The sequence below is a fragment of the Salvelinus alpinus genome, chromosome 2 (genome assembly GCF_045679555.1).
Source record: "Salvelinus alpinus chromosome 2, SLU_Salpinus.1, whole genome shotgun sequence".
Classification (NCBI taxonomy): Eukaryota; Metazoa; Chordata; class Actinopteri; order Salmoniformes; family Salmonidae; genus Salvelinus; species Salvelinus alpinus.
The window spans coordinates 10,852,034-10,879,707 of NC_092087.1; the positions used below are offsets into that span (position 1 = coordinate 10,852,034).

The window sequence follows — 27,674 nt, forward strand, 5'->3', positions numbered from 1 at the left end:
ATATTTTACAGTTACTAATTACAGTAAGCAATGGTTTATGTAAGACACTGATTGTCAACAAATAAATTATATTACAAAAAAAACATTTGTTTATTTGATTTTCAATAAGGAACACAGGGGAAAAGTATAATACAGAGATTCACATAACGAAAACAAATGAGGGACACAATCACTCATGTTACAGTATCAAATCAAATGTTATTGGTCACATGCACGTGTTGAGCAGATGTTACTGCAGGTGTAGCGAAATGCTTGTGCTTCTAGTTCCTACAGTGCAGCAATATCTAACAAGTAATATCTAACAATTTCACAGCAAATACCTAAATATACACAAATCTAAGTAAAGGATATATAAATATCTGGACGAGCAACTTGAGAATAATGTCAGAGCAACATAGACTAAGATACAGTAGATAGTAGAGAATACAGTATATATATACACATATGAGAGCATCCAGTAGGCCCACAAACTCAGCAGAGAGGGGAAATACATAGGATACAATACACTAGACAGGACATGTAGTACGGTAAACATTAGGGAGTCCAGCAGGGCAAGAGTGACAACAACGGCGTGGCACAGGAGACAGCCAACCAGGAGAAAAAGTGGAGCGGTCACAGAGTCAGCAGCCAGGATTATGGTGGCTAGGTCACAGAGTCAGCAGCCAGGATTATGGTGGCTAGGTCACAGAGTCAGAAGCCAGGATTATGGTGGCTAGGTCACAGAGTCAGCAGCCAGGATTATGGTGGCTAGGTCACAGAGTCAGCAGCCAGGATTATGGTGGCTAGGTCACAGAGTCAGCAGCCAGGATTATGGTGGCTAGGTCACAGAGTCAGCAGCCAGGATTATGGTGGCTAGGTCACAGAGTCAGAAGCCAGGATTATGGTGGCTAGGTCACAGAGTCAGAAGCCAGGATTATGGTGGCTAGGTCACAGAGTCAGCAGCCAGGATTATGGTGGCTAGGTCACAGAGTTAGCAGCCAGGATTATGGTGGCTAGGTCACAGAATCAGCAGCCAGGATTATGGTGGCTAGGTCACAGAATCAGCAGCCAGGATTATGGTGGCTAGGTCACAGAGTCAGCAGCTAGGATTATGGTGGCTAGGTCACAGAGTCAGCAGCCAGGATTATGGTGGCTAATAACACCTGCTAAATATGTGTATGTGACCAATACAATTTGATTTGATTTAAACAATTTTACATAAATGACTTGTCTATTTACGTTGTTGACAGAATGTTTTAATCTTTGCAGTTGTTTACACTGTATTTGGAAAATGACTGTCAGTTTCTGAACGACAAAATCAAGGCAAATTGTTGTGTCAGTTTAAAAATATATATTTCACCTTTATTTAAGCAGAAAGTTAGTAGAAAGTTTTATATCGACTTTTACCCCAACCTAAATATGATGATGGCCTGCGAATTCTGAAATGTTATAGGGCACATTGTTTTTTCAATTACAGTACTTACAGTAGTCACAGTTTTATTTTATTTCTCTTCTAGTTGATTTTGTATATATGTCTTTACAGTACTACTGATATTCATTGCTAAATTGTTTACATTTTTTTACCTTTATTTAACTAGGCAAGTCAGTCAAGAACAAATTCTTATTTACAATGACGGCCTATACCGGCCAAACCCGGCCGACGCTGGGCCAATTGTGCGTCTCCCAGGCTGGATTGCCGGGAATGAGCGAGCAAGAAAAGGCATTTCACTGTACTTGTGCACGCGACAATAAAAACTAGAAACTAACTTGATACAGTACATAGGCGACTTCAATATAAAAGATCTGCTGTTAAATGTGACTGTATACCGATATTATATACCGCGCTGCCTATGATATTGCAAAACTTCAAATACATATAATTGATCTATTTCGTAGCCTACTTGGTCCAATTAAATGAGAGATGTACATGGTAATTTGTTGAACGGCTCCTTCGGGAATATGAACCCGTCGCGACCAGAAAAGGTGAGGAATATATTCTGCAATGGAAAGTTAAGTAAATAGGAGAAATAGGAGAATTCTCTCTACCACATGAGAATGACCCCATGTAGATCACCAGTGTAGCCATGCAGCCTATTTTAACGGTTCACAATATCGGCCGTACTGATGTGGAATGCCAGTGGAGGAAGCCAGCCGTGGCCCAACCAGTTGCACTCAGTGGGGGATCTGTACCTGGCCGAAGACTACAACCGTCTGTCCCGAAAGCCCACAGAGGACGATCTTCAGTGGCTAAGGAACCGTCTCCAGGGCAGGTTCAGTGGAATGGCATGGCTCCTTGAACCTGAGCCAGAACAACAGCTACCCTCCCTGTTATCCCAGTCTGTACCAGACATTGTTAAAAAAATAATAACAAAGGCACCTGCGGCATGCAGGCATCCTGGTTGGCATGGCGCTGTCAGTTGGACAGCACAGCAACCCCAACATGGCACACCATGAGGAGAGGGAGGTTGACGGCCAGCAATTACGGAGCAGTTAGATCCAAGCGCGTTACTCTGTCGCTGCTAAAAAGGGTCCTCAGATCACAGTCATTGGATGGGTGTGATGTCTGTAAAGTGGGGCAGAGATAACAAAAAGGAGGGCATCAAGGCATTCAAAATGGCTACAGGGATGGATGTGCAGGAGTCAGGGCTTTGGGTCACGAGGTCTGGGATCCTGGGTGCCTCATTGGATGGTCTGGTCGGTACGACAGCCGTGGTGGAGGTCAAGTGCCCCTATGATGCAAGGGATCTTACCGTTGAGGAGGCAGTGAAGTTGAAATTATTTCTATATCAAGGAGGGAGGATCTTACCGCCTCTGTGAAGACCATCCTTACAGGCACCAGGTCAAAGGTCAGCTCCACATCCCTGGAAGCGACACCTGCTTCTTCATTGTTTAGACCACCAAAGCATCCGTCCCCATCCAGCGTAACAACCTCTGACAGACACATATTGCTCCTGCTGTCAGTACCCGTTTTCAGGGAAGACAATGGTCCAAAAATATTCCACATAGTTCACACACAAGGCTCCTAGAAGTTTTGCTCAAAGCAGCCAACTAAAGTAATGTAGTTAACTTTATCATGGGCACAGTGGGAATTTATATCTGTGATGTTCAAATTATTTCGTACCCCGTGTCTTACTTGCTGAAGGCCCCAGTCGTCCCTGCCTGTACCTGACATTGTTGAAAAACAAGTGAACAATGAATAAAGATTATATGTAACAGTATAACTTTAGACCGTCCCCTCGCCCCGACACGGGCGCGAACCAGGGACCCTCTGCACACATCAACAACTGACACCCACGAAGCATCGTTACCCATCGCTCCACAAAAGCCGCGGCCCTTGCAGAGCAAGGGGAAACCCTACTTAAGTCTCAGAGCAAGTGACGTAACTGATTGAAATGCTAGTAGCGCGTACCCGCTAACTAGCTAGCCATTTCACATCCGTTACACTCACCCCCCTTTCAACCTCCTCCTTTTCCGCAGCAACCAGTGATCCGGGTCAACAGCATCAATGTAACAGTATAACTTTAAACCGTCCCCTCGCCCCGACACGGGCGCGAACCAGGGACCCTCTGCACACATCAACGGTCGCCCACGAAGCATCGTTACCCATCGCTCCACAAAGGCCACGGCCCTTGCAGAGCAAGGGGAAACCCTACTTAAGTCTCAGAGCAAGTGACGTAACTGATTGAAATGCTAGTAGCGCGTACCCGCTAACTAGCTAGCCATTTCACATCCGTTACATATACACAAGCAAAAAGGCTCCTAGAATAGGTTATATTACATTAAAGTTTTGCTCAAAGCAGCCAACTAAAGTAATGTAGTTAACGTTAATTCAATCACAAAGGCTGGTCTGAGTGCATCTCCTCAGTTTCATTTAGTAGTACAACACAATTCACATAGCATTTTTATAATGGACACAGTGGCAATTTATATCTGTGATGTTTAAATGATGTCTTACCCCCAGAGTGAGAGAGTACATCACTTCCAGCAGATCACCTTGCTGAGGGTGACGTTGATCATGCACTGCTTCTCGTGGGGGGAGCCTGATGTTTCGCATGTCATGCCTCATGTCTAATGGGGAAAAGGAGACAAAAAGTAAAGATTTCGATGCATCTACAAATTCAATGTTTTACATAATATTGTATCATATTTGATGAGTTACTGACCTGTCCGTCCACAGGCTCGATCTGCTGTAGTCTCCAAAACTGGATGCTCGCTCTCGGATCACACTGGAACAGGATGTCTATGCACCGGATGGTCTGAGGGAACCTCTCCTGTTGGGACTGGAAAACAAAGAGACATTTGGTCAGTGGTGGGTCTTTTACAATGCTGTATCACCATCTTTATCTGGGCAGAAAATACATTGTTTATCATAACACAGACCCACCTTGGACAATGTGACAAGTTGTCCCTCATCTCCCAATCCTCATTGTTTGTTATTTCCTCCAGAATTAACAGTCTGGATCTTCCTCTTCTGCCATGGTGGATGAGACACCTTGTCTGGTAAATACAGGGCCATTTCTCTTTCCCATCATGAAAATGGTAACTGCAGATCCGAGTGTTGTCACTGGGTTTCCGGTCCAATCACCTGACAGGACAGTCTAGGGTACTATTTGCCCAATGAGGTGAAGTATTGCGATGAGCTATACTACTGTACTTCTGATTCTAATTCTCAAGTGGAAAGTTAAAACCCTAAGCCGTGAGGTCACTAAGGAGGATCAACAGTGATGGGGGGGGGGGGGGGTGTCTGAAAGGGACTGACATGCAGGGATTTGGGGCAATGGCCAGCAGTCCGTGATTTCTACTAGCACGGGTAACATTCAGGTCCTAAATTCTGTGGTATTTGATGTTTGTAAAGGCAAAATGTTACTGCTGTGTCAAGCTAGTTTGGCCCATTTTCTACTAGCCCAGTCGGAAAAATATTAGCCTCGGGCTAGCTTAATTTCCATCCCTGCTGACATGTATAACTGATTTCACAGGGAATTTGTTTAAATCATGTGCAACATATGCACTCGTGGAACAAAACCATGTGTTTTCTATGGGAAACATTGAGCCAACAAGTCCTGTGTGAGCTACAATAGCTAGCCAGCTAGTTAATTAATGCTAGCTCACCGTTCACGTAGTCACACTTTTCCACGTGGTGACATTCTAGCTAACGTCAGCCCACCAGCGCATGGATATTTAGGTAACGTGTAGCTAGCTAGTTACACTACATGACCAAAAGTAGAGTACCAGTCAAAAGTTTGGACACACCTACTCATTCCAGGGTTTTTCTTTATTTTTACTGTTTTCTACAATGTAGAATAATAGTGAAGACATCAAAACTATGAAATAACACATGAAATCATGTAGTAGCCAAAAAAAGTGTTAAACAAATCAAATATATATTTGAGATTTTTCAAAGTAGCCACCCTTTGCCTTGACAGCTTTGCACACGCTTGGCATTCTCTCAACCAGCTTCACGAGGTAGTCACCTGGAATGCATTTCAGTTAACAGGTGTGCCTTGTTAAAAGTTAATTTGTGGAATTTCTTTCCTTCTTAATGCGTTTGAGCCAATCAGTTGTGTTGTGACAAAGTATGGGTGGTATAAAGAAAATAGCCCTATTTGGTAAAAGACCAAGTCCATATTATGTCAGGAACAGCTCAAATAAGCAAAGATGAATGACAGTCCATTACTTTAAGACATGAAGATCAGTCAATGTGGAACATTTCAAGAACTTTGAACGTTTCTTCAAGTGCAGTCGCAAAAACCATCAAGCGCTATATTGAAACTGGCTCTCATGAGGACCGCCACAGGAAAGGAAGACACAGAGCTACCTCTGCTGCAGAGGATAAGTTCATTAGAGTTAACTGCACCTCAAATTGCAGCCCAAATAAATGCTTCACAGAGTTCAAGTAACAGACACATCTCAACATCAACTGTTCAGAGGAGACTGCATGAATCAGGCCTTCATGGTCGAATTGCTGCAACAACAAAAAACTACTAAAAAGGACACCAATAATAATAAGAGACTTGCTTGGGCCAAGAAACATGAGCAATGGACATTAGACCGGTGGAAATCTGTCCTTTGGTCTGATGAGTCCAAATTTGAGATTTTGTTTCCAACCGCTGTTTCTTTGTGAGACATAGAGTAGGTGAACAGATGATCTTCGCATGTGTGGTTCCCACTGTGAAGCATGGAGGAGGAGGTGTGATGGTGCTTTGCTGGTGACACTGTCAGTGATTTATTTAACATTCAAGACACACTAAACCAGCATGGCTACCACAGCATTCTGCAGCAATACGCCATCCTATCTGGGACTCTAATTTGTTTTTCGTCAGGACAATGACCCCAAACACGCCTCCAGGCTGTGTATGGGCTAGTTGACCAAGGAGAGTGATGGAGTGCTGCATCAGATGACCTGGCCTCCACAATCACCCGACCTCAACCCAACTGAGATGGTTTGGGATGAGTTGGACTACAGAGTGAAGGAAAAGTAGCCAAAAAGTGCTCAGCATATGTGGGAACTCCTTCAAGACTGTTGGAAAAGCATTCCTCATGAAGCTGGTTGAGAGAATGCCAAGAGTGTGCAAAGCTGTCATCAAGGCAAAGGGTTGCTACTTTGAAGAATCTAAAATATATTTAGATTTGTTTAAGACATGATTCCATAAGTGATATTTCATAGTTTTGATGTCTTCACTATTATTCTACAATGTAGAAAATAGTAAAAATAAAGACAAAAAATGTTGAATGAGTAGGTGTCCAAACTTTTGACTGGTACTGTATGAGGACACTTGCTCGTCGAACATCTCATTCCAAAATCATGGGCATTACTATGGAGTTGGAGTATGGAGTCCCCACTCCTCTGGGAAGGCTTTCCACTAGATGTTGGAACATTGCAGGGACTTGCTTTCAAATCAGCCACAAGAGCATTGGTGAGGTCAGCCACTAATGTTGGGAGATTAGGGCCTGGCTCGCAGTCTGCATTCCAATTCATCCAAAAGGTGTTGGATGGGGTTGAGGTCAGGGCTCTGTGCAGGCCAATCAAGTTCTACAAACAATTTCTGTATGGACCTCGTTTATGCACGGGGCCATTGTCATGCTGACAGGAAAGAGCCATCCCCAAACTGTTGCCATAAAGTTGGAAGCACAGAATCGTCTAGAATGTCATTGTATGCTGTAGCATTAAGATTTCCCTTCACTGGAACTAAGGAGCCTGAATCATGAAAAACAGCCCCAGATCATTATTCCTCCTCCACCAAACTTTACAGTGGGCACTATGCATTGGGGCAGGTAGCATTCTTCTGGCATCCGCCAAACCCAGATTCGTCCGTCTGTCTGCCAGATGGGGAAGTGCGATTCATCACTTTAGAGAACGCGTTTCCACTGCTCTAGAGTCCAATGTCGGCGAGCTTTACACCACTCCAGCCAACGCTTGGCGTTGCGTACGGTGATCTTAGGCTTGTGTGCTGCTGCTCAGCCCCGGAAACACATTTTATGAAGCACCCGACGAACAGTTATTTTACTGATGTTGCTTCTAGAGGCAGTTTGGAATTCGGTAGTGAGTGTTGCAACAGAGTAGACGATTTTTATTTATTTATTTAACGATTTTTAGCTACACGCTTCAGCACTCGACGGTCCCATTCTGTGAGCTTGTGTGGCCTACCACTTCGCGGCTGAGCCATTGTTGCTCCTAGACGTTTCCACTTCACAATAACAGCACTTACAGTTGACCGGGGCACCTTTAGCAGGACAGGAATTTGACAAATTGACTTGTTGGAAAGGTTGCATCCTATGGCGATGCCAAGCAACATCGAGAGCATCCTGACTGGTTGCATCACTGCCTGGTATGGCAATTGCCCGACCTCAGACCGCAAGGCACTACAGAGGGTAGTGCGTACAGCCCAGTACATCACTGGGGCTAAGCTGCCTGCCATCCAGGACCTTTACACCAGGCGGTGTCAGAGGAAGGCCCTAAAAATTGTCAAAGACCCCAGCCACCCCAGTCATAGACTGTTCTCTCTACTACTGCATGGCAAGCGGTACCGGAGTGCCAAGTCTTGGACAAAGAGGCCTTCTACTCTCTGTTTATCATATATGCATAGTCATTTTAACCATATCTACATGTAGTTTGTAAGTCGCTCTGGATAAGAGCGTCTGCTAAATGACTTAAATGTAAATGTAAATGTACATACTACCTCAAATCAGCCCGACTAACCGGTGCCTGTATGTAGACTTTTTCACTGTCTTTTTACAGTTTTTTTTATTTCTTTACTTACCTATTGTTCACCGAATACCTTTTTTGCACTGTTGGTTAGAGCCTGTAAGTAAGCGTTTCACTGTAAGGTCTACTACACCTGTTGTATTCAGCATTTCACTGTAAGGTCTACTACACCTGTTGTATTCGGCGCACGTGACAAATAAACTTTGCTAAGGAGTTGAAAGACACTGAGCTCTTTAGTAAAGCTATTCTACTGCACATGTTTGTCTATGGAGATTGCATGGCGGTGTGCTCGATATTATACACCTGTCAGCAATGGGTGTGGCTGAAATAGCCGAATCCACTAATTTGAAGGGGTGAAAACATACACTATATATACAAAAGTAGCTCATTGTTCGTATAGTCAGAGTTTTCTCCAGACTCCAGACTCCATGCTAGGACTCCCTAGTCCACCAGGGCAGGGATATTTAACGTTAGCGCTAATCGCTAACATTAGGCACATTCGCTAGCATGTCACCGCCTCTCGGAAAAGTCCGACAACACCCCTGAGATGCTAGCTAACGCTAGCACCCCTGAACTAACGCTAGCACCCCTGAGAAGCTAGCTAATGTATCCAACTAGCCAACGAAGGTGCCTAACTAGCTAACCCACCATGTGATATTTAGCTAGCTACAGTGCATTCAGAAAGTATTCAGACCCCTTGACTTTTTCCACATTTTGTTATGTTACAGCCTTATTCTAAAATGGATTATATTGTTTTTTTTCCACTCATTAATCTACACACAAAACCCCATAATGGCAAAGCAAAAACAGATTTTTAGGCATTTTTGCAAAATTATTATAAATAAAAAACTGAAATATCACATTTCGATAAGTATTCAGACCCTTTCGTCAGTACTTTGTTGAAGCACCTTTGGCAGCGATTACAGCCTCGAGACTTCTTGGGTAGGACGCTACAAGCTTGGCACACCTGTATTTGGGGAGTTTCTCCCATTCTTCTCTGCAGATCCACTCAAACTCTGTCAGGTAATATGGGGAGTGTCGCTGCACAGCCATTTTCCAGTCTCTCCAGAGATGTTAAATCGGGTTCAAGTCCGGGCTCTGCCTGGGCCACTCAAGGACATTCAGAGACTTGTTCTGAAGCCACTCCTGCGTTGTCTTGGCTGTGTGCTTAGGGTTGTTGTCATGTTGAAAGGTGAACCGTCGCCCCAGTATGAGGTCCTGAGTGCTCTGGAGCAGGTTTTCATCAAGGATCTATCTGTACTTTGCTCCATTCATCTTTCCCTCGATCCTGACTAGTCTCCCAGTCCCTGCGTCTGAAAAACATCCACACAGCATGATGCTGCCGCCACCATGCTTCACCGTAGGGATGGTGCCAGGTTTCCTCCAGACGTGACGCTTGGCATTCAGGCCAAATAGTTCAGTCTTGGTTTCATCAGACCAGAGAATCTTGTTTCTCATGATCTGATAGTCTTTAGGTGCCTTTTGGCCAACTCCAAGTGGGCTGTCATGTGCCTTTTACTGAGAAGTCTTGCCACTAACATAAAGGCCTGATTGGTGGAGTGCTGCAGAGATGGTTGTCCTTCTGGAAGGTTCTCCCATCTCCACATAGGAACTTTGGAGCTCTGTCAGAGCTGCTCCATCGGCTTCTTGGTCACCTCCCTGACCAGAGCCCTTCTCCATAGATTGTTCAGTTTGGCCGGGCGGCCAGCTCTAGGAAGAGTCTTGGTGGTTCTAAACTTCCTCCGTTTAAGAATGATGGAGGCCACAGTGTTCTTGGGGACCTTCAATGCTGCAGAAATGTTTTGGTACCCTTCCTCAGATCTGTACCTCGACACAATCCTGTCTCAGAGTTCTACGGACAATTCCTCCGACCTCATGGCTTGGTTTTTCCACTGACATGCACTGTCAACTGTGGGACCTTATATAGACAGGTGTGTGCCTTTTCAAATCATGTCCAATCAATTGAATTTACTACAGGTGGTCTCCAATCAATTTGTAGAAACATCTTAAGGATGAATAATGGAAACAGGATGCACCTGAGTTCAATTTTGAGTCTCATAGCAAAGGGTCTGAATACTCATGCAAATAAGGTATTTCAGTTTATTTTTTATAAATTTGCTAAAAATTCTAAAGACCTGTTTTCGGTTTGTCATTATGGGTTATTGTATGTAGACAGACGAGGGAAAAATGAATTGAACACATTTTAGAGTAAGGCTGTAACGCAACAAAAACGTGGAAAGTCATGGGGTCTGAATACTTTCTGAATGCACTGTATATCCCTGCCTGGTGGACTAACATTAGTTAGCATATCACCATGTAAAGAAGCATGACTACACAAACCGTGAACTAATGTCCGGTATTTATTATAATCCCAGCCTCCATCCCCGCAGGAGGCCTTTGCCTTTTGGTAGGCTGTCATTGTAAATAAGAATTTGTTCTGACTTGCCTAGATAGATAGCTAGTTAGCTACAAAGGCTAGGGTAAATAAAAAAATGTTAAACAAGAATGCATACAAGAAATACACTATCAATTATTTACACGAGAAACTAAAAAGGCTATAATTACTTGCTAGGTTACTTGCTACTTGTCGATGAGACTTTTCCCACCCTGGACCTTGAGTGATTTCATCAACGCTTGTGACAGGATGTGTAGTTCTGTATGATAGCCACATTAGCGGCTAATCAGCATGTTATCTTTTGTGGGTAAATACAGGTGAATATATTCATAAAAGTTACCTTGTCCGAGAGATTTGCACGGTTATCAAAACATCACCCCAGGGTAAGCCTACACAAAACACAGACCTTTTATGAAGTAAAAAAACAAACAATTGAAACAATTTCCAGGTTCTGCATCTAGGTTTTAGGGGTATTAGGACTCATACTGTGGTACTATACATGATTTTACTCAATTAAATTATTATAAAGTCAACTAGCAAGGGTAATTTTCCTAAATAAAAATTGTTTGACGCGCTTCAGCTGCCCAAAGTGTTGAAAAATATAGACTAGTAAAGTAGTGCTATTTTGTTGTAGTGGAATAGTAGCCTTCAGTGGAATAATAACAGTAGAAGTAATGTAGCGAGTTCAAATGCAGTCCATTATCTTAAACACAACAAATTTGCAACATATTGTACGAATTGGATTGTACCATTTTATACAAATTGCAAAAAAGGATTACACAATTGGATGACATAGTACTCAAAAACCGGGGACCCGTTATGACTCATTAGTACCACTTTCAAAAGTACTGGCTGAAATTATTTAAAAAAAATTGTGGAGCGTCACTTTAATCTGAAGTAATTCACACTAATTATTATTTGTTTTCTTTGCAACTAATCTGAAGAACTGTGAGGTGACGTAAAGCACAGAGATGCGCGATAACAGTGGTGCTGACACGCAGAAGCCGGAGGTGAAGTGTGTCGCGTTTTTGTTTATTTTGTATTTTCTTTAAAGCTTAAGGTTGTCGTTATTTTGGTTTTAGAAGTTATTTTAGTACCTGGATGCTTTCTCTCTGATTTGTCTTGGTTGGGCCTTCATTGCTTCGTGTACCTCGTCTCACGCGTCGCTGTTTTGAGTCGACAGTGTTTGACAGTCGCTCTCACGGTGAGCCAAGTAGCGTTTGGCTAGCCATCGAGCTAGTTAGCCCTCTAGTTCGCTATTTATTGCTAGCTACCATTATTAGTAACGTGTAAACCATTCGGAGGGTGGTTGACAAGAGGTAGCTAACGTTAGCGAGCAAGCCGCATATCTGCATTTCGTCAATGGGCTCATGATAACCCATGATCGTGTCATCGATTGTGTTGTAGCTAACGTTAGCTAGTTGAATGAGCAGCTGTGAGCTGACAGCTGGTTGACAGCTACAGACAGAAGAAAAGGCTAACTTGCTTTCTGCGTATTGTTGTCAGTGTGAGCTGTCCATTTAAACATTCGGGAACTCGGCACTGCACCAGCAGCTGCTACCCACGCTCACGTTAGCCTGTCTGTGTACAATGCAACGTTAGCTGCCTTTCGACTCGAAACAACTCCTCGTCAAAGAAGAAGCTTTCATCTAGAGAAGACTCACTCTTAACGGTAAGCGAGAGGTTTCAAATATTCTACCAACCACTGAGAGATCAGCTATTCTACCTACACAACATTGAACCAAAGCCTTGATCTGAAGCGTTTTAGACGATTCTCAATGAATTGTGAATAACAGCAGCACGAAACAACCAAACATTACCACTCACTCATTGTTTTGATGTTGGGTGAACATCACCAACAACAATGCAACAGGATACTTACTGTCTTATGGTTTCAGTGTTGAGGAGTAGTGAACTACATGTAATTAAACTAGTAATGTAACTATACTGAACAAAAAATGTAAATGCAACAATTTTAAAGATTTTACTGACTTTATTTCAATTGGCTGATATGAACTGTAATTAGGCACTCATCTATGGATTTCACATGACTGGGCAGGGGTGCAGCCATGGGTGGGCCTGGCTGTCAAGTGGGCGGGCCTATGCCCTCCCACCCAATGGGGAGCCAGGCCCAGCAAATCAGAATGGGTTTTTCCCACAAAAGGACTTTATTACAGACAGAAACACTCCTAAGACGAGGCTGCAGGTGAATTAGCCGGATGTGGATGTCCTGGGCTGGCGTGGTCTGTGGTTGTGAGGCCGGTTGGACATACTGCCAATTTCTCTATAACGACGTTGAAGGCATCTTATTGTAGAAAAATGAACATTAAATTCTCTGGCAACAGCTCTGGTGGATATTCCTGCAGTCAGCATGCCAGCATACATTGTTCCTGTACCCAAGAAGGCAAAGATAACTGAACTAAATGACTACTGCCCCGTAGCACTCACCTCTGTCATCATGAAGTGCTTTGAGAGGCTAGTCAAGGATCATATCACCTCCACCTTACCGGCCACCCTAGACCCACTTCAGTTTGCATACTGCCCCAACAGGTCCACAGATGACGCAATCGCCATCACACTGCCCACTGCCCTATACCATCTGGACAAAAATAATACCTATGTAAGAATGCTGTTCATTGACTACAGCTCAGCATTCAACACCATAGTACCCTCCAAGATCATCATCAAGCTGGAGGCCCTGGGTCTCAACCTCTCCCTGTGCAATTGGGTCCTGGACTTTCTGACAGGCCGCCCCTAGGTGGTGAAGGTAGGAAACAACATCTCCACTTCACTGACCCTCAACACTGGGGCCCCACAAGGGTGTGTGCTCAGTCTCTGCTGTACTCCCTGTTCACCCATTACTGCGTGGCCATGCACGCCTCCAACTCAATCATCAAGTTTGCAGACGACACAACAGTAGTGGGCTTGATCACCAACAACGACGAGACAGCCTACAGGGAGGAGGTGAGGGCACTCGGAGTGTGGTGTCAGGAAAACAACCTCTCACTCAACGTCAATAAAACAAAGGAGATGATCGTGGACTTCAGGAAACAGCAGAGGGAGCACCCCCTTATCCACATCGAAGGGTCAGCAGTGGAGAAGGTGGAAAGTTTTAAGTTCCTGGGTGAACACATCACATACAAACTGAAATGGTCCACCCACACAGACAGTGTGGTGAACCTCAGGAGGGTGAAGAAATGTGGCTTATCACCCAAAACCCTGACACAATTGTACAGGTGCACAATTGAGAGCATCCTGTCGGGCTGCATCACAGCCTGGTACGGCAACTGCACCGCCCTCAACCGTAAGGCTCTCCAGAGGGTGGTGGGCTCTGCACAAAGCATCACCGGGGGCAAACTACCTGCCCTCCAGGACACCTACAGCTCCCGATGTCACAGGAAGGCCAAAAATATCATCAAGGACAACAACCATCCGAGCCACTGCCTGTTCACACCGCTATCATCCAGAAGGCGAGGCCAGTACAGGTGCATCAAAGCTGGGACCGAGAGATTGAGAAACAGCTTCTATCTCAAGGCCATCAGACTGCTAAACAGCAATCACTAACTCTGAGAGGCTGCATTGAGACCCGATCGCTAGTTACTTTAAACAATGGCACTTTTAATGTTTACATATCTTACATTACTCATATCACATGTATATACTGTAATTTATACCATCTACTGCATCTTGCCTATTTTTATATTTGTTTGACCTTTATTAAACTCGTTAACTATTTAACTATTTAAGAACAAATTCTTATTTTCAATGATAGTAACAGTGGGTTAACTGCCTTGTTCAGGGGCAGAATGACAGATTTGTACCTTGTCAGCTCGGGGATTCGATCTTGCAACCTTTCGGTTACTAGTCCAACGCTCTAACCATTAGGCTACGCTGCCGCCCCAATGCCGCTCGGCCATCCATATATTTATATGTACATATTCTTATTCCATCCCTTTAGATTTGTGTGTATAAGGTAGTTGTTGGGAATTGTTAGATATTACTGCACTGTTGGAACTAGAAGCACAAGCATTTCGCTGCACTCGCATTAACATCTGCTAAACATGTGTATGTGACCAATCAAATTTGATTTGATTTTAATTGCACGCTCCCTCAACTTGAGACATCTGTGGCATTGTGTTGTGTGACAAACTGCACATTTTAGAGTGGACTTTTATTGTCCCCAGCACAAGGTGCACCTGTGTAATGATCATGCTGTTTAATCAGTTTCTTGAAATGCCACACCTGTGAGGTGGATGGATTATCTTGGCAAAGGAAAAATGCTCACTAACAGGGATGTAAACATATTTGTACACAATGAGAAAAATTATATTTTTTGCGTATAGTAAACATTTCTGGGATCTTTTATTTCAGCTCATGAAACATGGAACCAACACTTGTTAAATATACAATGTTTGTTCAGTGTTCATTTTGTAGTAACTTGGACTGGTGGTAGTTGAACTAAATTCAAATCTTGGTAATATTTTCAGTAGTTCATTATTTATTTTGCTGTGTAGCTAACTACTGGAACCACAGACGACTTTGTTTTTGTGTACAAAAATGTACATTTTTACAAGTTTCAAACTGACAGCAACTCGATGCAGTTCGCCCACACCAACGCTCTACCCGCTAGGCTACCTGCTGCGTATGCCTGGGTAGATGCTGCCTAGTTCTCTAATTCTAAACTGCTGTCAGGTTGTTGTGGAAGGGCTATGTGGTTTTAGAGAATAATCTTGCGCTCTCTCTCTCATCCACCTCAGCTATTGGACTGGTGTCAATAGCCTAACTAGTCTTGGGTATATCAACATTAACCTCTTATGGAAATGTGCTATTTCTCTAGTCAAGTTGGACTTACTGTTTTTTTATTTTGAATTGGAAAATGTTACGTTTTCCTAAGTTTTGTTCCCTTGATGATTATTTTCTATAACTGAAGGGTTTACGGACTTGATGACACAGAACATTGAAAGGCTTATACATTGAAAGGCTTTGGATTTGAATCAGGTGTTTAGAAATCACAGGACATGTTGTATATAGTCCCCCCCCCCCCCCCCCCCCTCCCAGTTTAGAGGACCAAAAGTATTGTAACAAATTAATTTGTATATTAAAGTAGTCAAAAGTTGAGTATTTAGTCCCATATTCCTAGCATGCAACCTCATAGTAATTATATCATTTCAAATCCAAAGTGCTGGAGTACAGAGCCAAAATAACACAAAAATGGTTACTGTCCCAATACTTTTGGAGCTCACTGTTTATACGGCCGTCAATTAGGCGGCAGTCAATTAGGCTTTCCCTATCTCTCCATCAGTTTGTCTACGTGAGATCTGCTTCTGTATCTGTTTTCTCGCAGCAGTATTAGCAGCATTAGTGGCAGTATTACCAGCAGCATTAGCAGTATTAGCAGTATTAGCATTAGCAGTATTAGCAGCAGCAGCATTATTAGCATTAGCAGCATTAGCAGCAGCAGCATTAGCAGTATTAGCAGCAGCAGTATTAGCATCAGCAGCAGCAGTATTAGCAGCAGCAGTATTAACAGTGGTATTGGCAGTAGTAGCAGTCAGAGTTGCTTTTTCTAGAGAGATTTGAGGAGCTATTTATAGATCTCTGCCTAAGCACAGAGCTGAGGTGCTGCTGCTTCTGTCCTCCTCTCTTTCTCATGCATTCTTGCTCTCCCATCACTCTTTCTCCCTACTCTGCCCCTATTCTCTCTCTCCTCGCTATCCTCCTTGCTGTCTTTCCCTCCACTGCTTGCTAGATGTGAATAATTGATCAGAACTGGAAGGAAGAGGTGACTGGTTCCATGGTTCTGGGTCCAGGCTTACATTGTGTGCGAGTGTGGTGTTTAGTTGGATACCCATTTAAAATGTAAAAAAATACACAAAACATGAGAAGTAACAAAACACAGTCACATGTAAAATGCAACGATATACAAACAATGCACTGTGTGTGTGTGTGTTGATTGCATGGCTGTGTCCGTCCATTACTGTCACTGCTGTGAAGAAGAGCATAAAGGCAGCAAGACACTCACTGAGACCAGACATGATGGATTGAGGGAGATGAACTGGATCAGTCGTCACTATCAGATGAGCCACTAGAGGTCCAAACAAACAGTGCTAAATGCAGAGATTTGTTTTGAGAGTTTTCTAAATGTCAGAATTGGATTTGGCTGCTGGTCGTTTTTGTTATTTTTTTAAGGGGATTGGAAGTTTGTCAATTTAGACCCACTGTGTGTAAACCCTGCTATATGCTAACACACTTACACATCTGCTGCCATGGTGTCCCCGGCCTCGACCTAGCCAGCCTATACGGACAGTACAATAGTGTAAACCCTGCTATATGCTAACACGCTAACACACTTACACATCTGCTGCCATGGTGTCCCCGGCCTCGACCTAGCCAGCCTATATGGACAGTACAATAGTGTAAACCCTGCTATATGCTAACACACTTACACATCTGCTGCCATGGTGTCCCCGGCCTCGACCTAGCCAGCCTATATGGACAGTACAATAGTGTAAACCCTGCTATATGCTAACACACTTACACATCTGCTGCCATGGTGTCCCCGGGCCTCGACCTAGCCAGCCTATACGGACAGTACAATAGTGTAAACCCTGCTATATGCTAACACGCTAACACACTTACACATCTGCTGCCATGGTGTCCCCGGGCCTCGACCTAGCCAGCCTATACGGACAGTACAATAGTATAAACCCTGCTATATGCTAAAACACTTACACATCTGCTGCCATGGTGTCCCCGGCCTCGACCTAGCCAGCCTATACGGACAGTACAATAGTGTAAACCCTGCTATATGCTAACACGCTAACACACTTACACATCTGCTGCCATGGTGTCCCCGGGCCTCGACCTAGCCAGCCTATACGGACAGTACAATAGTATAAACCCTGCTATATGCTAACACACTTACACATCTGCTGCCATGGTGTCCCCGGCCTCGACCTAGCCAGCCTATATGGACAGTACAATAGTGTAAACCCTGCTATATGCTAACACACGTACACATCTGCTGCCATGGTGTCCCCGGCCTCGACCTAGCCAGCCTATATGGACAGTACAATAGTGTAAACCCTGCTATATGCTAACACACTTACACATCTGCTGCCATGGTGTCCCCGGCCTCGACCTAGCCAGCCTATATGGACAGTACAATAGTGTAAACCCTGCTATATGCTAACACGCTAACACACTTACACATCTGCTGCCATGGTGTCCCCGGCCTCGACCTAGCCAGCCTATATGGACAGTACAATAGTGTAAACCCTGCTATATGCTAACACGCTAACACACTTACACATCTGCTGCCATGGTGTCCCCGGCCTCGACCTAGCCAGCCTATATGGACAGTACAATAGTGTAAACCCTGCTATATGCAAACACACGTACACATCTGCTGCCATGGTGTCCCCGGCCCCGACCTAGCCAGCCTATATGGACAGTACAATAGTGTAAACCCTGCTATATGCTAACACACGTACACATCTGCTGCCATGGTGTCCCCGGCCTCGACCTAGCCAGCCTATACGGACAGTACAATAGTGTAAACCCTGCTATATGCTAACACACTTACACATCTGCTGCCATGGTGTCCCCGGCCTCGACCTAGCCAGCCTATATGGACAGTACAATAGTGTAAACCCTGCTATATGCTAACACGCTAACACACTTACACATCTGCTGCCATGGTGTCCCCGGGCCTCGACCTAGCCAGCCTATACGGACAGTACAATAGTGTAAACCCTGCTATATGCTAACACACTTACACATCTGCTGCCATGGTGTCCCCGGCCTCGACCTAGCCAGCCTATACGGACAGTACAATAGTGTAAACCCTGCTATATGCTAACACACTTACACATCTGCTGCCATGGTGTCCCCGGGCCTCGACCTAGCCAGCCTATACGGACAGTACAATAGTGTAAACCCTGCTATATGCTAACACACTTACACATCTGCTGCCATGGTGTCCCCGGGCCCCGACCTAGCCAGCCTATATGGACAGTACAATAGTGTAAACCCTGCTATATGCTAACACACGTACACATCTGCTGCCATGGTGTCCCCGGCCTCGACCTAGCCAGCCTATACGGACAGTACAACGCAGTATGTTTGTCTACATTCCATTCCTCCAATTACCTGCATAAGTTCAAACAGTTGAACTTGTTTGATTCCCTGAACTGCCATCTTCAATGACCAAATCAAGGCATTACCAAAAGCCCCAGTTGGTGGTTGAAAGCCAACTAGGCCCATGTCGCACCCTTATCTTCAGGTTACGTTATGCCCTGGCCTGCAATGCATATAACTATTTTCTGCACTAAAACTACTTTTTTACTCTGTGTTTCATAATGGTTGTATGGCTCCCTAATGACAGGGTTTCCCAGGCCAGCCCCTCCTTAAAGCCCCTGTTAATGTTAACCAATAAGCATCGTTTTTTTGTTGAGAAGACCGATTTTCAGGATGTTTTATAGCCTGATAAACACTGCTGTAGCTCGGCCACCTTCCTTTGCAGATTGGTGTGTCAATAGACTCTTAAGGAACGTGCTGTGGCGTGGGCTTGCTGTGGTGCTGTGGCGTGGGCTTGTTGCGGTGCTGTGGCGTGGGCTTGTTGCGGTGCTGGGGCGTGGTGTTGTTGCGGTGCTGCGGCGTGGGCTTGCTGCGGCGTGGGCTTGTTGTGGTGCTGTGGCGTGGGCTTGTTGCGGTGCTGGGGCGTGGGCTTGTTGCGGTGGCGTGGGCTTGTTGTGGTGCTGTGGAGTGTGCTTGTTGCGGTGCTGTGGCGTGGGCTTGTTGCGGTGCTGGGGGGTGGGCTTGTTGCGGTGCTGGGGCGTGGGCTTGTTGCGGGGCTGGGGCGTGGGCTTGTTGCGGTGCTGTGGCGTGGGCTTGTTGCGGTGCTGTGGCGGGGGCTTGTTACGGTGCTGTGGCGTGGGCTTGTTGCGGTGCTGTGGCGTGGGCTTGTTGCGGTGCTGGGGCGTGGGCTTGTTGCGGTGCTGGGGCGTGGGCTTGTTGCGGTGCTGGGGCGTGGGCTTGTTGCGGTGCTGGGGCGTGGGCTTGTTGCGGTGCTGGGGCGTGGGCTTGTTGCGGTGCTGGGGCGTGGGCTTGTTGCGGTGCTGGGGCGTGGGCTTGTTGCGGTGCTGGGGCGTGGGCTTGTTGCGGTGCTGTGGCGTGGGCTTGTTGCGGTGCTGGGGCGTGGGCTTGTTGCGGTGCTGGGGCGTGGGCTTGTTGCGGTGCTGGGGCGTGGGCTTGTTGCGGTGCTGGGGCGTGGGCTTGTTGCGGTGCTGGGGCGTGGGCTTGTTGCGGTGCTGGGGCGTGGGCTTGTTGCGGTGCTGTGGCGTGGGCTTGTTGCGGTGCTGTGGCGTGGGCTTGTTGCGGTGCTGGGGCGTGGGCTTGTTGCGGTGCTGGGGCGTGGGCTTGTTGCGGTGCTGGGGCGTGGGCTTGTTGCGGTGCTGTGGCGTGGGCTTGTTGCGGTGCTGGGGCGTGGGCTTGTTGCGGTGCTGTGGCGTGGGCTTGTTGCGGTGCTGTGGCGTGGGCTTGTTGCGGTGCTGTGGCGTGGGCTTGTTGCGGTGCTGTGGCGGGGGCTTGTTACGGTGCTGTGGCGTGGGCTTGTTGCGGTGCTGGGGCGTGGGCTTGTTGCGGTGGCGTGGGCTTGTTGCGGTGCTGTGGAGTGTGCTTGTTGCGGTGCTGTGGCGTGGGCTTGTTGCGGTGCTGTGGCGGGGGCTTGTTACGGTGCTGTGGCGTGGGCTTGTTGCGGTGCTGTGGCGTGGGCTTGTTGCGGTGCTGTGGCGTGGGCTTGTTGCGGTGCTGTGGCGTGGGCTTGTTGCGGTGCTGGGGCGTGGGCTTGTTGCGGTGCTGGGGCGTGGGCTTGTTGCGGTGCTGGGGCGTGGGCTTGTTGCGGTGCTGGGGCGTGGGCTTGTTGCGGTGCTGGGGCGTGGGCTTGTTGCGGTGCTGGGGCGTGGGCTTGTTGCGGTGCTGGGGCGTGGGCTTGTTGCGGTGCTGGGGCGTGGGCTTGTTGCGGTGCTGGGGCGTGGGCTTGTTGCGGTGCTGGGGCGTGGGCTTGTTGCGGTGCTGGGGCGTGGGCTTGTTGCGGTGCTGGGGCGTGGGCTTGTTGCGGTGCTGGGGCGTGGGCTTGTTGCGGTGCTGGGGCGTGGGCTTGTTGCGGTGCTGGGGCGTGGGCTTGTTGCGGTGCTGTGGCGTGGGCTTGTTGCGGTGCTGTGGCGGGGGCTTGTTGCGGTGCTGTGGCGGGGGCTTGTTGCGGTGCTGTGGCGGGGGCTTGTTGCGGTGCTGTGGCGGGGGCTTGTTACGGTGCTGTGGCGGGGGCTTGTTGCGGTGCTGTGGCGGGGGCTTGTTGCGGTGCTGTGGCGGGGGCTTGTTGCGGTGCTGTGGCGGGGGCTTGTTGCGGTGCTGTGGCGGGGGCTTGTTGCGGTGCTGTGGCGGGGGCTTGTTGCGGTGCTGTGGCATGGGCTTGTTGCGGTGCTGGGGCGGGGGCTTGTTCCGGTGCTGGGGCGGGGGCTTGTTGCGGTGCTGGGGCGGGGGCTTGTTGCGGTGCTGGGGCGCGGGCTTGTTGCGGTGCTGGGGCGCGGGCTTGTTGCGGTGCTGCGGCGCGGGCTTGTTGCGGTGCTGTGGCGTGGGCTTGTTGTGGCGGGGGCTTGTTTCGGTGCTGCGGCGTGGGCTTGTTGCGGTGCTGGGGAGTGGGCTTGCTGTGGCGTGGGCTTGTTGCGGTGCTGCGGCGTGGGCTTGCTGTGGCGTGGGCTTGTTGTGGTGCTGGGGCGTGGGCTTGTTGTGGCGGGGGCTTGTTGCGGTGCTGCGGCGTGGGCTTGTTGCGGTGCTGGGGCGTGGGCTTGTTGCGGTGCTGTGGCGTGGGCTTGCTGTGGCGTGGGCTTGTTGTGGTGCTGGGGCGTGGGCTTGCTGGGGTGTGGGCTTGTTGCGGTGCTGTGGCGTGGGCTTGTTGCGGTGCTGGGGCGTGGGCTTGTTGCGGTGCTGGGGAGTGGGCTTGTTGCGATGCTGGGGCGTGGGCTTGTTGCGGTGCTGGGGCGTGGGCTTGCTGTGGCGTGGGCTTGTTGCGGTGCTGTGGCGTGGGCTTGTTGCGGTGCTGTGGCGTGGGCTTGTTGCGGTGCTGGGGCGTGGGCTTGTTGCGGTGCTGCGGCGTGGGCTTGCTGTGGTGCTGCGGCGTGGGCTTGTTGCGGTGCTGGGGCGTGGGCTTGTTGCGGTGCTGGGGCGTGGGCTTGTTGCGGTGCTGGGGCGTGGGCTTGTTGCGGTGCTGGGGCGTGGGCTTGTTGCGGTGCTGGGGCGTGGGCTTGTTGCGGTGCTGGGGCGTGGGCTTGTTGCGGTGCTGGGGCGTGGGCTTGTTGCGGTGCTGCGGCGTGGGCTTGTTGCGGCGTGGGCTTGTTGCGGTGCTGGAGCGTGGGCTTGTTGCGGTGCTGGGGCGGGGGCTTGTTGCGGTGCAGCGGCGGGGGCTTGTTGCGGTGCGGGCTTGTTGCAGTGTTGCAGTGAGGGCTTGTTGCAGTGAGGGCTTGTTCATCTTTAGGGAATTATCTTTTCCCCCACTAATCAGGTGTCTTGCTTGTTTTTCTAGCATTCAGTTTGTTTTTATCAGGGAGGGAGGGAGGGAGAGGTCTCTGCTGTGCTTCATTCAGAAAAAGAAGTGGGCAGTCGAGGTGTCCTTCCTTCCTCTCGTTTAGAAAAACCCTCGCAGCTTTTAGAAAAGAGTAGCTACGAAGTGTACAGCTCGCTAGGACAGTGGCTGACAGTGGTCCCAGACACTAAAATTACCTTCAGCTAGCGGTAGCTAGTTAGCTACGAAGTGTACAGCTCGCTAGGACAGTGGCTGACAGTGGTCCCAGACATTAAAATTACCTTCAGCTAGCGGTAGCTAGTTGGCTGACAGTGGTCCCAGACACTAAAATTATCTTCAGCTAGCGGTATCTAGTTAGCTGACAGTGGAGGATGGAATCTCCTCTCTCTCTCTCTCTCTCTCTCTCTTATTCCAACTAGTTTACTGTGACTTCCACAGCAGCAGCAGCTACAGTAGAACAGAGCTTTACCTTTTTGTCTCTCAGACACCACATCCTTCCTACATCCTGCAAAACCGCCTCTGCATGGGAGCTGCACAACTCTAAACACAGTAAGCTGTCTGTATGTGTGAGTGCTGCTGTGTTTGTATTTTTCACTCACATTTACCATTTATCTCGGGACGCGTCATAGATTAAACTTCTATTCGGTGGACTGCCTTAGCTTATAATTGCCTTGAGTCTGTCTCTGTTCGTCTCATCTCTTCTGTAATGTTGCTAAGGTACAACTTAGCTCTCACTCTCTGTGTTCCATGACATCACGAGCTACGGATAGTTTTTATAAAGTACGGTTTGATAGTCTTTGTAATTACTCTTCTGCAGACGTGTTAAGCTTTGAAGCTCTGTTCGCCTGCATTGGTTTTCGTTTTTGAAAGCTGTGATTTAATGTTTTATTTTATTAAATTGTAACATTAAGAAACTGCATGAAATCACTGACTATGTTCTGTAGGCCAATGGATTGTTCTAGTATATTACTGGTGCATGAAGGCTATGCTGCATCTGTGTGTGTGTGTGTGTGTGTGTGTGTGTGTGTGTGTGTGTGTGTGTGTGTGTGTGTGTGTGTGTGTGTGTGTGTGTGTGTGTGTGTGTTGCCACTGACTGACTCACTCTTTGGCGAAGCCAGTGGTGAGGTAATGAGGAATTCCCTGCTACTGCGTCGTGGAAGAGAGGTGGAAGAGAGGGAGGGAGGTGGGGAGTGAGGGAGGGGAGGGAGGTGGGGGTGGAGAGTTAAGAGGAAGAGTACCTCACTTTGGAACCTGCCATTGAGAGGAGAGGCACTGAGGGGAGGGAGGAAGAGAGACTGGGACAGAGGAGGGGCACTGAGGGACGGAGAGAGACTGGGACAGAGGGGCACTGAGGGGACGGAGGGAGGAAGAGAGACTGGGACAGAGGGGCACTGAGGGGACGGAGGGAGGAAGAGAGACTGGGACAGAGGGGCACTGAGGGGACGGAGGGAGGAAGAGAGACTGGGACAGAGGAGGGGCACTGAGGGGACGGAGGGAGGAAGAGAGACTGGGACTGAGGAGGGGGACTGAGGAGGGGGACTGAGGAGGGGGACTGGAGAGGGGGACTGGAGAGGGGGACTAGAGAGGGGGACTAGAGAGGGGGACTAGAGAGAGAGGGACTAGAGAGAGAGGGACTAGAGAGAGAGGGACTAGAGAGAGAGGGACTAGAGAGAGAGAGAGAGAGCTGGGTAAAGTGGGAGACTTATTCGGTTGCACAACTGAATGCATTCAACCAAAATGTCTTCCGTATTTAACACAACCCCTCTGAATCACAGAGATGCTGGGTGTTAACCTTAATCGACATACGTCATTGGGAGCAGTTGTTGTTGGGGTTTAACTGTCTTGCTGCAGATTCTTCCACCTTGCCAGCCCCCGGGATTCGAACCAGCAAACCTTTCTGTTACTGGCCCTATGCTCTTAACCGCTAGGCTAGCTGCTGCCCAGAGGAAGGGAGAGCCAGGAGAAAGGGAAGGAGGTAGAGCTATGAGAGAGGGAGGGAGGTAGGTAGGTAGGGAGGGAGAGCTATGAGAGAGGGAGGGAGGTAGGTCGGGAGGGAGAGCTATGAGAGGGGGAGGGAGAGCTATGAGAGGGGGAGGGAGAGCTATGAGAGGGAGAGCTATGAGAGGGGGAGGGAGAGCTATGAGAGGGGGAGGGAGGTAGGTAGGTCGGGAGGGAGAGCTATGAGAGAGGGAGGGAGGTAGGTCGGGAGGGAGAGCTATGAGAGAGGGAGACAGAAACAGGGATAGACAAAAGAGGAGGAAGGGAGAGAGAGATTAGGGGCGAGGGCAGCCTGTGGGTGGCTTAGTTGGTTTGTGTATCGAGAGAGGGGGAGGTGGAGGAGAGGGGAAGGAGGAGGAGGAGGAGGAGGAGGAGGAGGGGGGAGAGGAGAGTACACACAGATGGACAGATTTCGAGGCAATAAGAGGCAATATGTAGCCCGGTATCCATGGAGATGTGTACTGTAGTTTGGCAGCAAATAGATGATTCCGACACCATGATGATGAGGAAGAGGGGGGGTGCAGGTGACAGAGGGATGAGGGAGAGAGGGCTTGCAAGAGAGTGAGAGAGAGAGCGCAGCAGCAAAGCCCTCTTGAATAAACAGAATCTGCTACGTCCTTATGGCTCCCTCTCCTCTCCTCACAGCGACCGCTCTCTCTCTCCTACCTATTTATAGCATAGCGTCCTTATGGCTCCTCTCCTCTCCTCTCCTCACAGCGACCGCTCTCTCTCCTACCTATTTATAGCATAGCGTCCTTATAGCTCCCTCTCCTCTCCTCTCCTCACAGCGACCGCTCTCTCTCCTACCTATTTATAGCATAGCGTCCTTATGGCTCCTCTCCTCTCCTCTCCTCACAGCGACCGCTCTCTCTCCTACCTATTTATAGCATAGCGTCCTTATAGCTCCCTCTCCTCTCCTCCCCTCACAGCGATCGCTCTCTCTCTCCTACCTATTTATAGCATAGCGTCCTTATGGCTCCCTCTCCTCTCCTCACAGCGATCGCTCTCTCTCTCCGACCTATTTATAGCATAGCGTCCTTATGGCTCCCTCTCCTCTCCTCTCCTCACAGCGATCGCTCTCTCTCTCCGACCTATTTATAGCATAGCGTCCTTATGGCTCCCTCTCCTCTCCTCACAGCGACCGCTCTCTCTCCTACCTATTTATAGCATAGCGTCCTTATGGCTCCCTCTCCTCTCCTCCCCTCACAGCGACCGCTCTCTCTCCTACCTATTTATAGCATAGCGTCCTTATTGCTCCCTCTCCTCTCCTCACAGCGACCGCTCTCTCTCTCCTACCTATTTATAGCATAGCGTCCTTATGGCTCCCTCTCCTCTCCTCCCCTCACAGCGACCGCTCTCTCTCTCCTACCTATTTATAGCATAGCGTCCTTATGGCTCCTCTCCTCTCCTCTCCTCACAGCGACCGCTCTCTCTCCTACCTATTTATAGCATAGCGTCCTTATGGCTCCCTCTCCTCTCCTCCCCTCACAGCGACCGCTCTCTCTCTCCTACCTATTTATAGCATAGCGTCCTTATGGCTCCCTCTCCTCTCCTCCCCTCACAGCGACCGCTCTCTCTCTCCTACCTATTTATAGCATAGCGTCCTTATGGCTCCCTCTCCTCTCCTCCCCTCACAGCGACCGCTCTCTCTCTCCTACCTATTTATAGCATAGCGTCCTTATGGCTCCCTCTCCTCTCCTCCCCTCACAGCGATCGCTCTCTCTCTCCTACCTATTTATAGCATAGCGTCCTTATGGCTCCCTCTCCTCTCCTCACAGCGATCGCTCTCTCTCTCCTGCTTATTTATCTCTGTCTGGAGAGGAGATGCAGGCTGGGCTTAAGGGGAGAGGAGATGCAGGCTGGGCTTGGAGGGGAGAGGGGGTGCAGGCTGGGCTTGGAGGAGAGGGGAGAGGAGGTGCAGGCTGGGCTTGGAGGGGAGAGGGGGTGCAGGCTGGGCTTGGAGGAGAGAGGAGGTGCAGGCTGGGCTTGGAGGGGAGGGGAGAGGAGGTGCAGGCTGGGCTTGGAGGGGAGAGGGGGTGCAGGCTGGGCTTGGAGGGGAGGGGAGAGGAGGTGCAGGCTGGGCTTGGAGGGGAGAGGGGGTGCAGGCTGGGCTTGGAGGAGAGGGGAGAGGAGGTGCAGGCTGGGCTTGGAGGGGAGAGGGGGTGCAGGCTGGGCTTGGAGGAGAGGGGAGAGGAGGTGCAGGCTGGGCTTGGAGGAGAGGGGAGAGGAGGTGCAGGCTGGGCTTGGAGGGGAGGTGCAGGCTGGGCTTGGAGGAGAGGAGAGGAGGTGCAGGCTGGGCTTGGAGGGGAGAGGAGGTGCAGGCTGGGCTTGGAGGGGAGAGGAGAGGAGGTGCAGGCTGGGCTTGGAGGAGAGGGGAGAGGAGGTGCAGGCTGGGCTTGGAGGAGAGAGGAGGTGCAGGCTGGGCTTGGGGGAGAGGAGGTGCAGGCTGGGCTTGGAGAAAGAGGAGGAGAGAACAGAGTAGGGAGGAGTGTTGCAACAGCTAGGCTAGGTGAGAGCAGATGGCTGTTCTCAGTGAGAGTCAGTGAGAGGTTGTCCTGTTACTGCTGTCAGGTCAGAGACGTGACCATGATCTGGCACAGGGCTCTAGGTGACGTCTACACCAGCACCACTGTCTAATTAAAGGACAAGTTTACCTTTTTTCAACCAAATCTGTATTTTTTTAAATGTAAATGGAATCGTTCTGCTGTATGGGGGCCGTGGACAAACATGAACTAAGGCTCCAAAAACACCTAAATACGTCACGTCCTTTACGAAACGGCAAAGTTCTCAGTATAGTGATTCAGGTGTTTACGTTGTGTTATTCAAAACTTTATCCACAATGTTATATTCCGTTTTGTGCTACTCGAGTGGTTTACCCTATCCAGCTGTTCCATTCTCTGTGTATCCTGCTGCTAGAATGGACGGAGAGGTATCGCTCGAGTCGTAACGAAACGGTATCGCTCGAGTCGTAACGAAACGGTATCGCTCGAGTCGTAACGAAACGGAGAGGTGGTGGGCTGGGCCTGGCTGGGGTGGGCCTGGCTGGGGTGGGCTTGGCTGGGGTGGGCTTGGCTAGTGGTGTGCTTGGTGGTGTGCTGGGCTGGTCCTGGCTGGTGGTGGGCTTGGCTGGGCTCGGGTGGTCTTGGCTGGTGGTGTGCTGGGTGTGCTTGGTGGTGTGCTGGGTGTGCTTGGTGGTGTGCTGGGCTAGGCATGGCTGGTGGTGGGGTCTAAGTTGGGATGGTGATGATGGGATGCAGTCATACCAGCAGCCTTGCCACATTGAGGCCATGCTAGTGTCTCAAATCAAATTGTGTTTTTTGGCCCCTCCCCAACAATGAGGAGAGAAATATATAAATAATATAAAAATAACACGAGGAATAAATCCACAGTGAGTAACGATAACGTGACTATATACACAGTGAGTAACGATAACGTGACTATATACACAGTGAGTAACGATAACGTGACTATATACACAGTGAGTAACGATAACGTGACTATATACACAGTGAGTAACG

General features: G+C 48.7%; 3 protein-coding genes and 1 long non-coding RNA gene across 12 annotated transcripts in view; 1 reads left to right on the forward strand and 3 right to left on the reverse strand.

Annotated features, from left to right (window-relative positions):
• Positions 1–3,752: 3,752 nt before the first annotated feature.
• Positions 3,753–4,679, reverse strand: LOC139553538 (uncharacterized). The gene is made up of 3 exons (XR_011670671.1): positions 4,364–4,679; positions 4,143–4,259; positions 3,753–4,047 (listed from the first exon to the last, which is right to left on the reverse strand). It is a non-coding gene; the product is annotated as an uncharacterized lncRNA (long non-coding RNA).
• Positions 4,680–11,518: 6,839 nt separating this feature from the next.
• LOC139553543 (R3H domain-containing protein 2-like) overlaps positions 11,519–27,674 on the forward strand; it is a 78,365-nt gene continuing 62,209 nt past the window's right edge. For 6 of the 9 annotated variants that reach the window (XM_071365996.1, XM_071366013.1, XM_071366035.1 and 3 more), the window contains exon 1: positions 11,522–12,249. The gene's annotated coding sequence lies outside the window, so the exon portion shown is untranslated. Of the gene's footprint in view, positions 12,250–27,674 lie in introns of all 9 variants that reach the window. The other 3 variants (XM_071365986.1, XM_071366004.1, XR_011670682.1) reach the window with 2 other exon arrangements.
• Positions 19,055–22,104, reverse strand: LOC139568835 (uncharacterized). The gene is made up of 3 exons (XM_071390933.1): positions 21,613–22,104; positions 20,202–21,563; positions 19,055–20,152 (listed from the first exon to the last, which is right to left on the reverse strand). The coding sequence occupies exons 1-3, from the start codon at positions 22,102–22,104 to the stop codon at positions 19,055–19,057; spliced, it is 2,952 nt and encodes a 983-aa protein (XP_071247034.1).
• Positions 25,960–27,445, reverse strand: LOC139568836 (uncharacterized). Its single transcript, XM_071390934.1, has 2 exons — positions 27,155–27,445; positions 25,960–26,607 (listed from the first exon to the last, which is right to left on the reverse strand). Exons 1-2 carry the CDS (start codon positions 27,443–27,445, stop codon positions 25,960–25,962), a joined length of 939 nt encoding a protein of 312 aa, XP_071247035.1.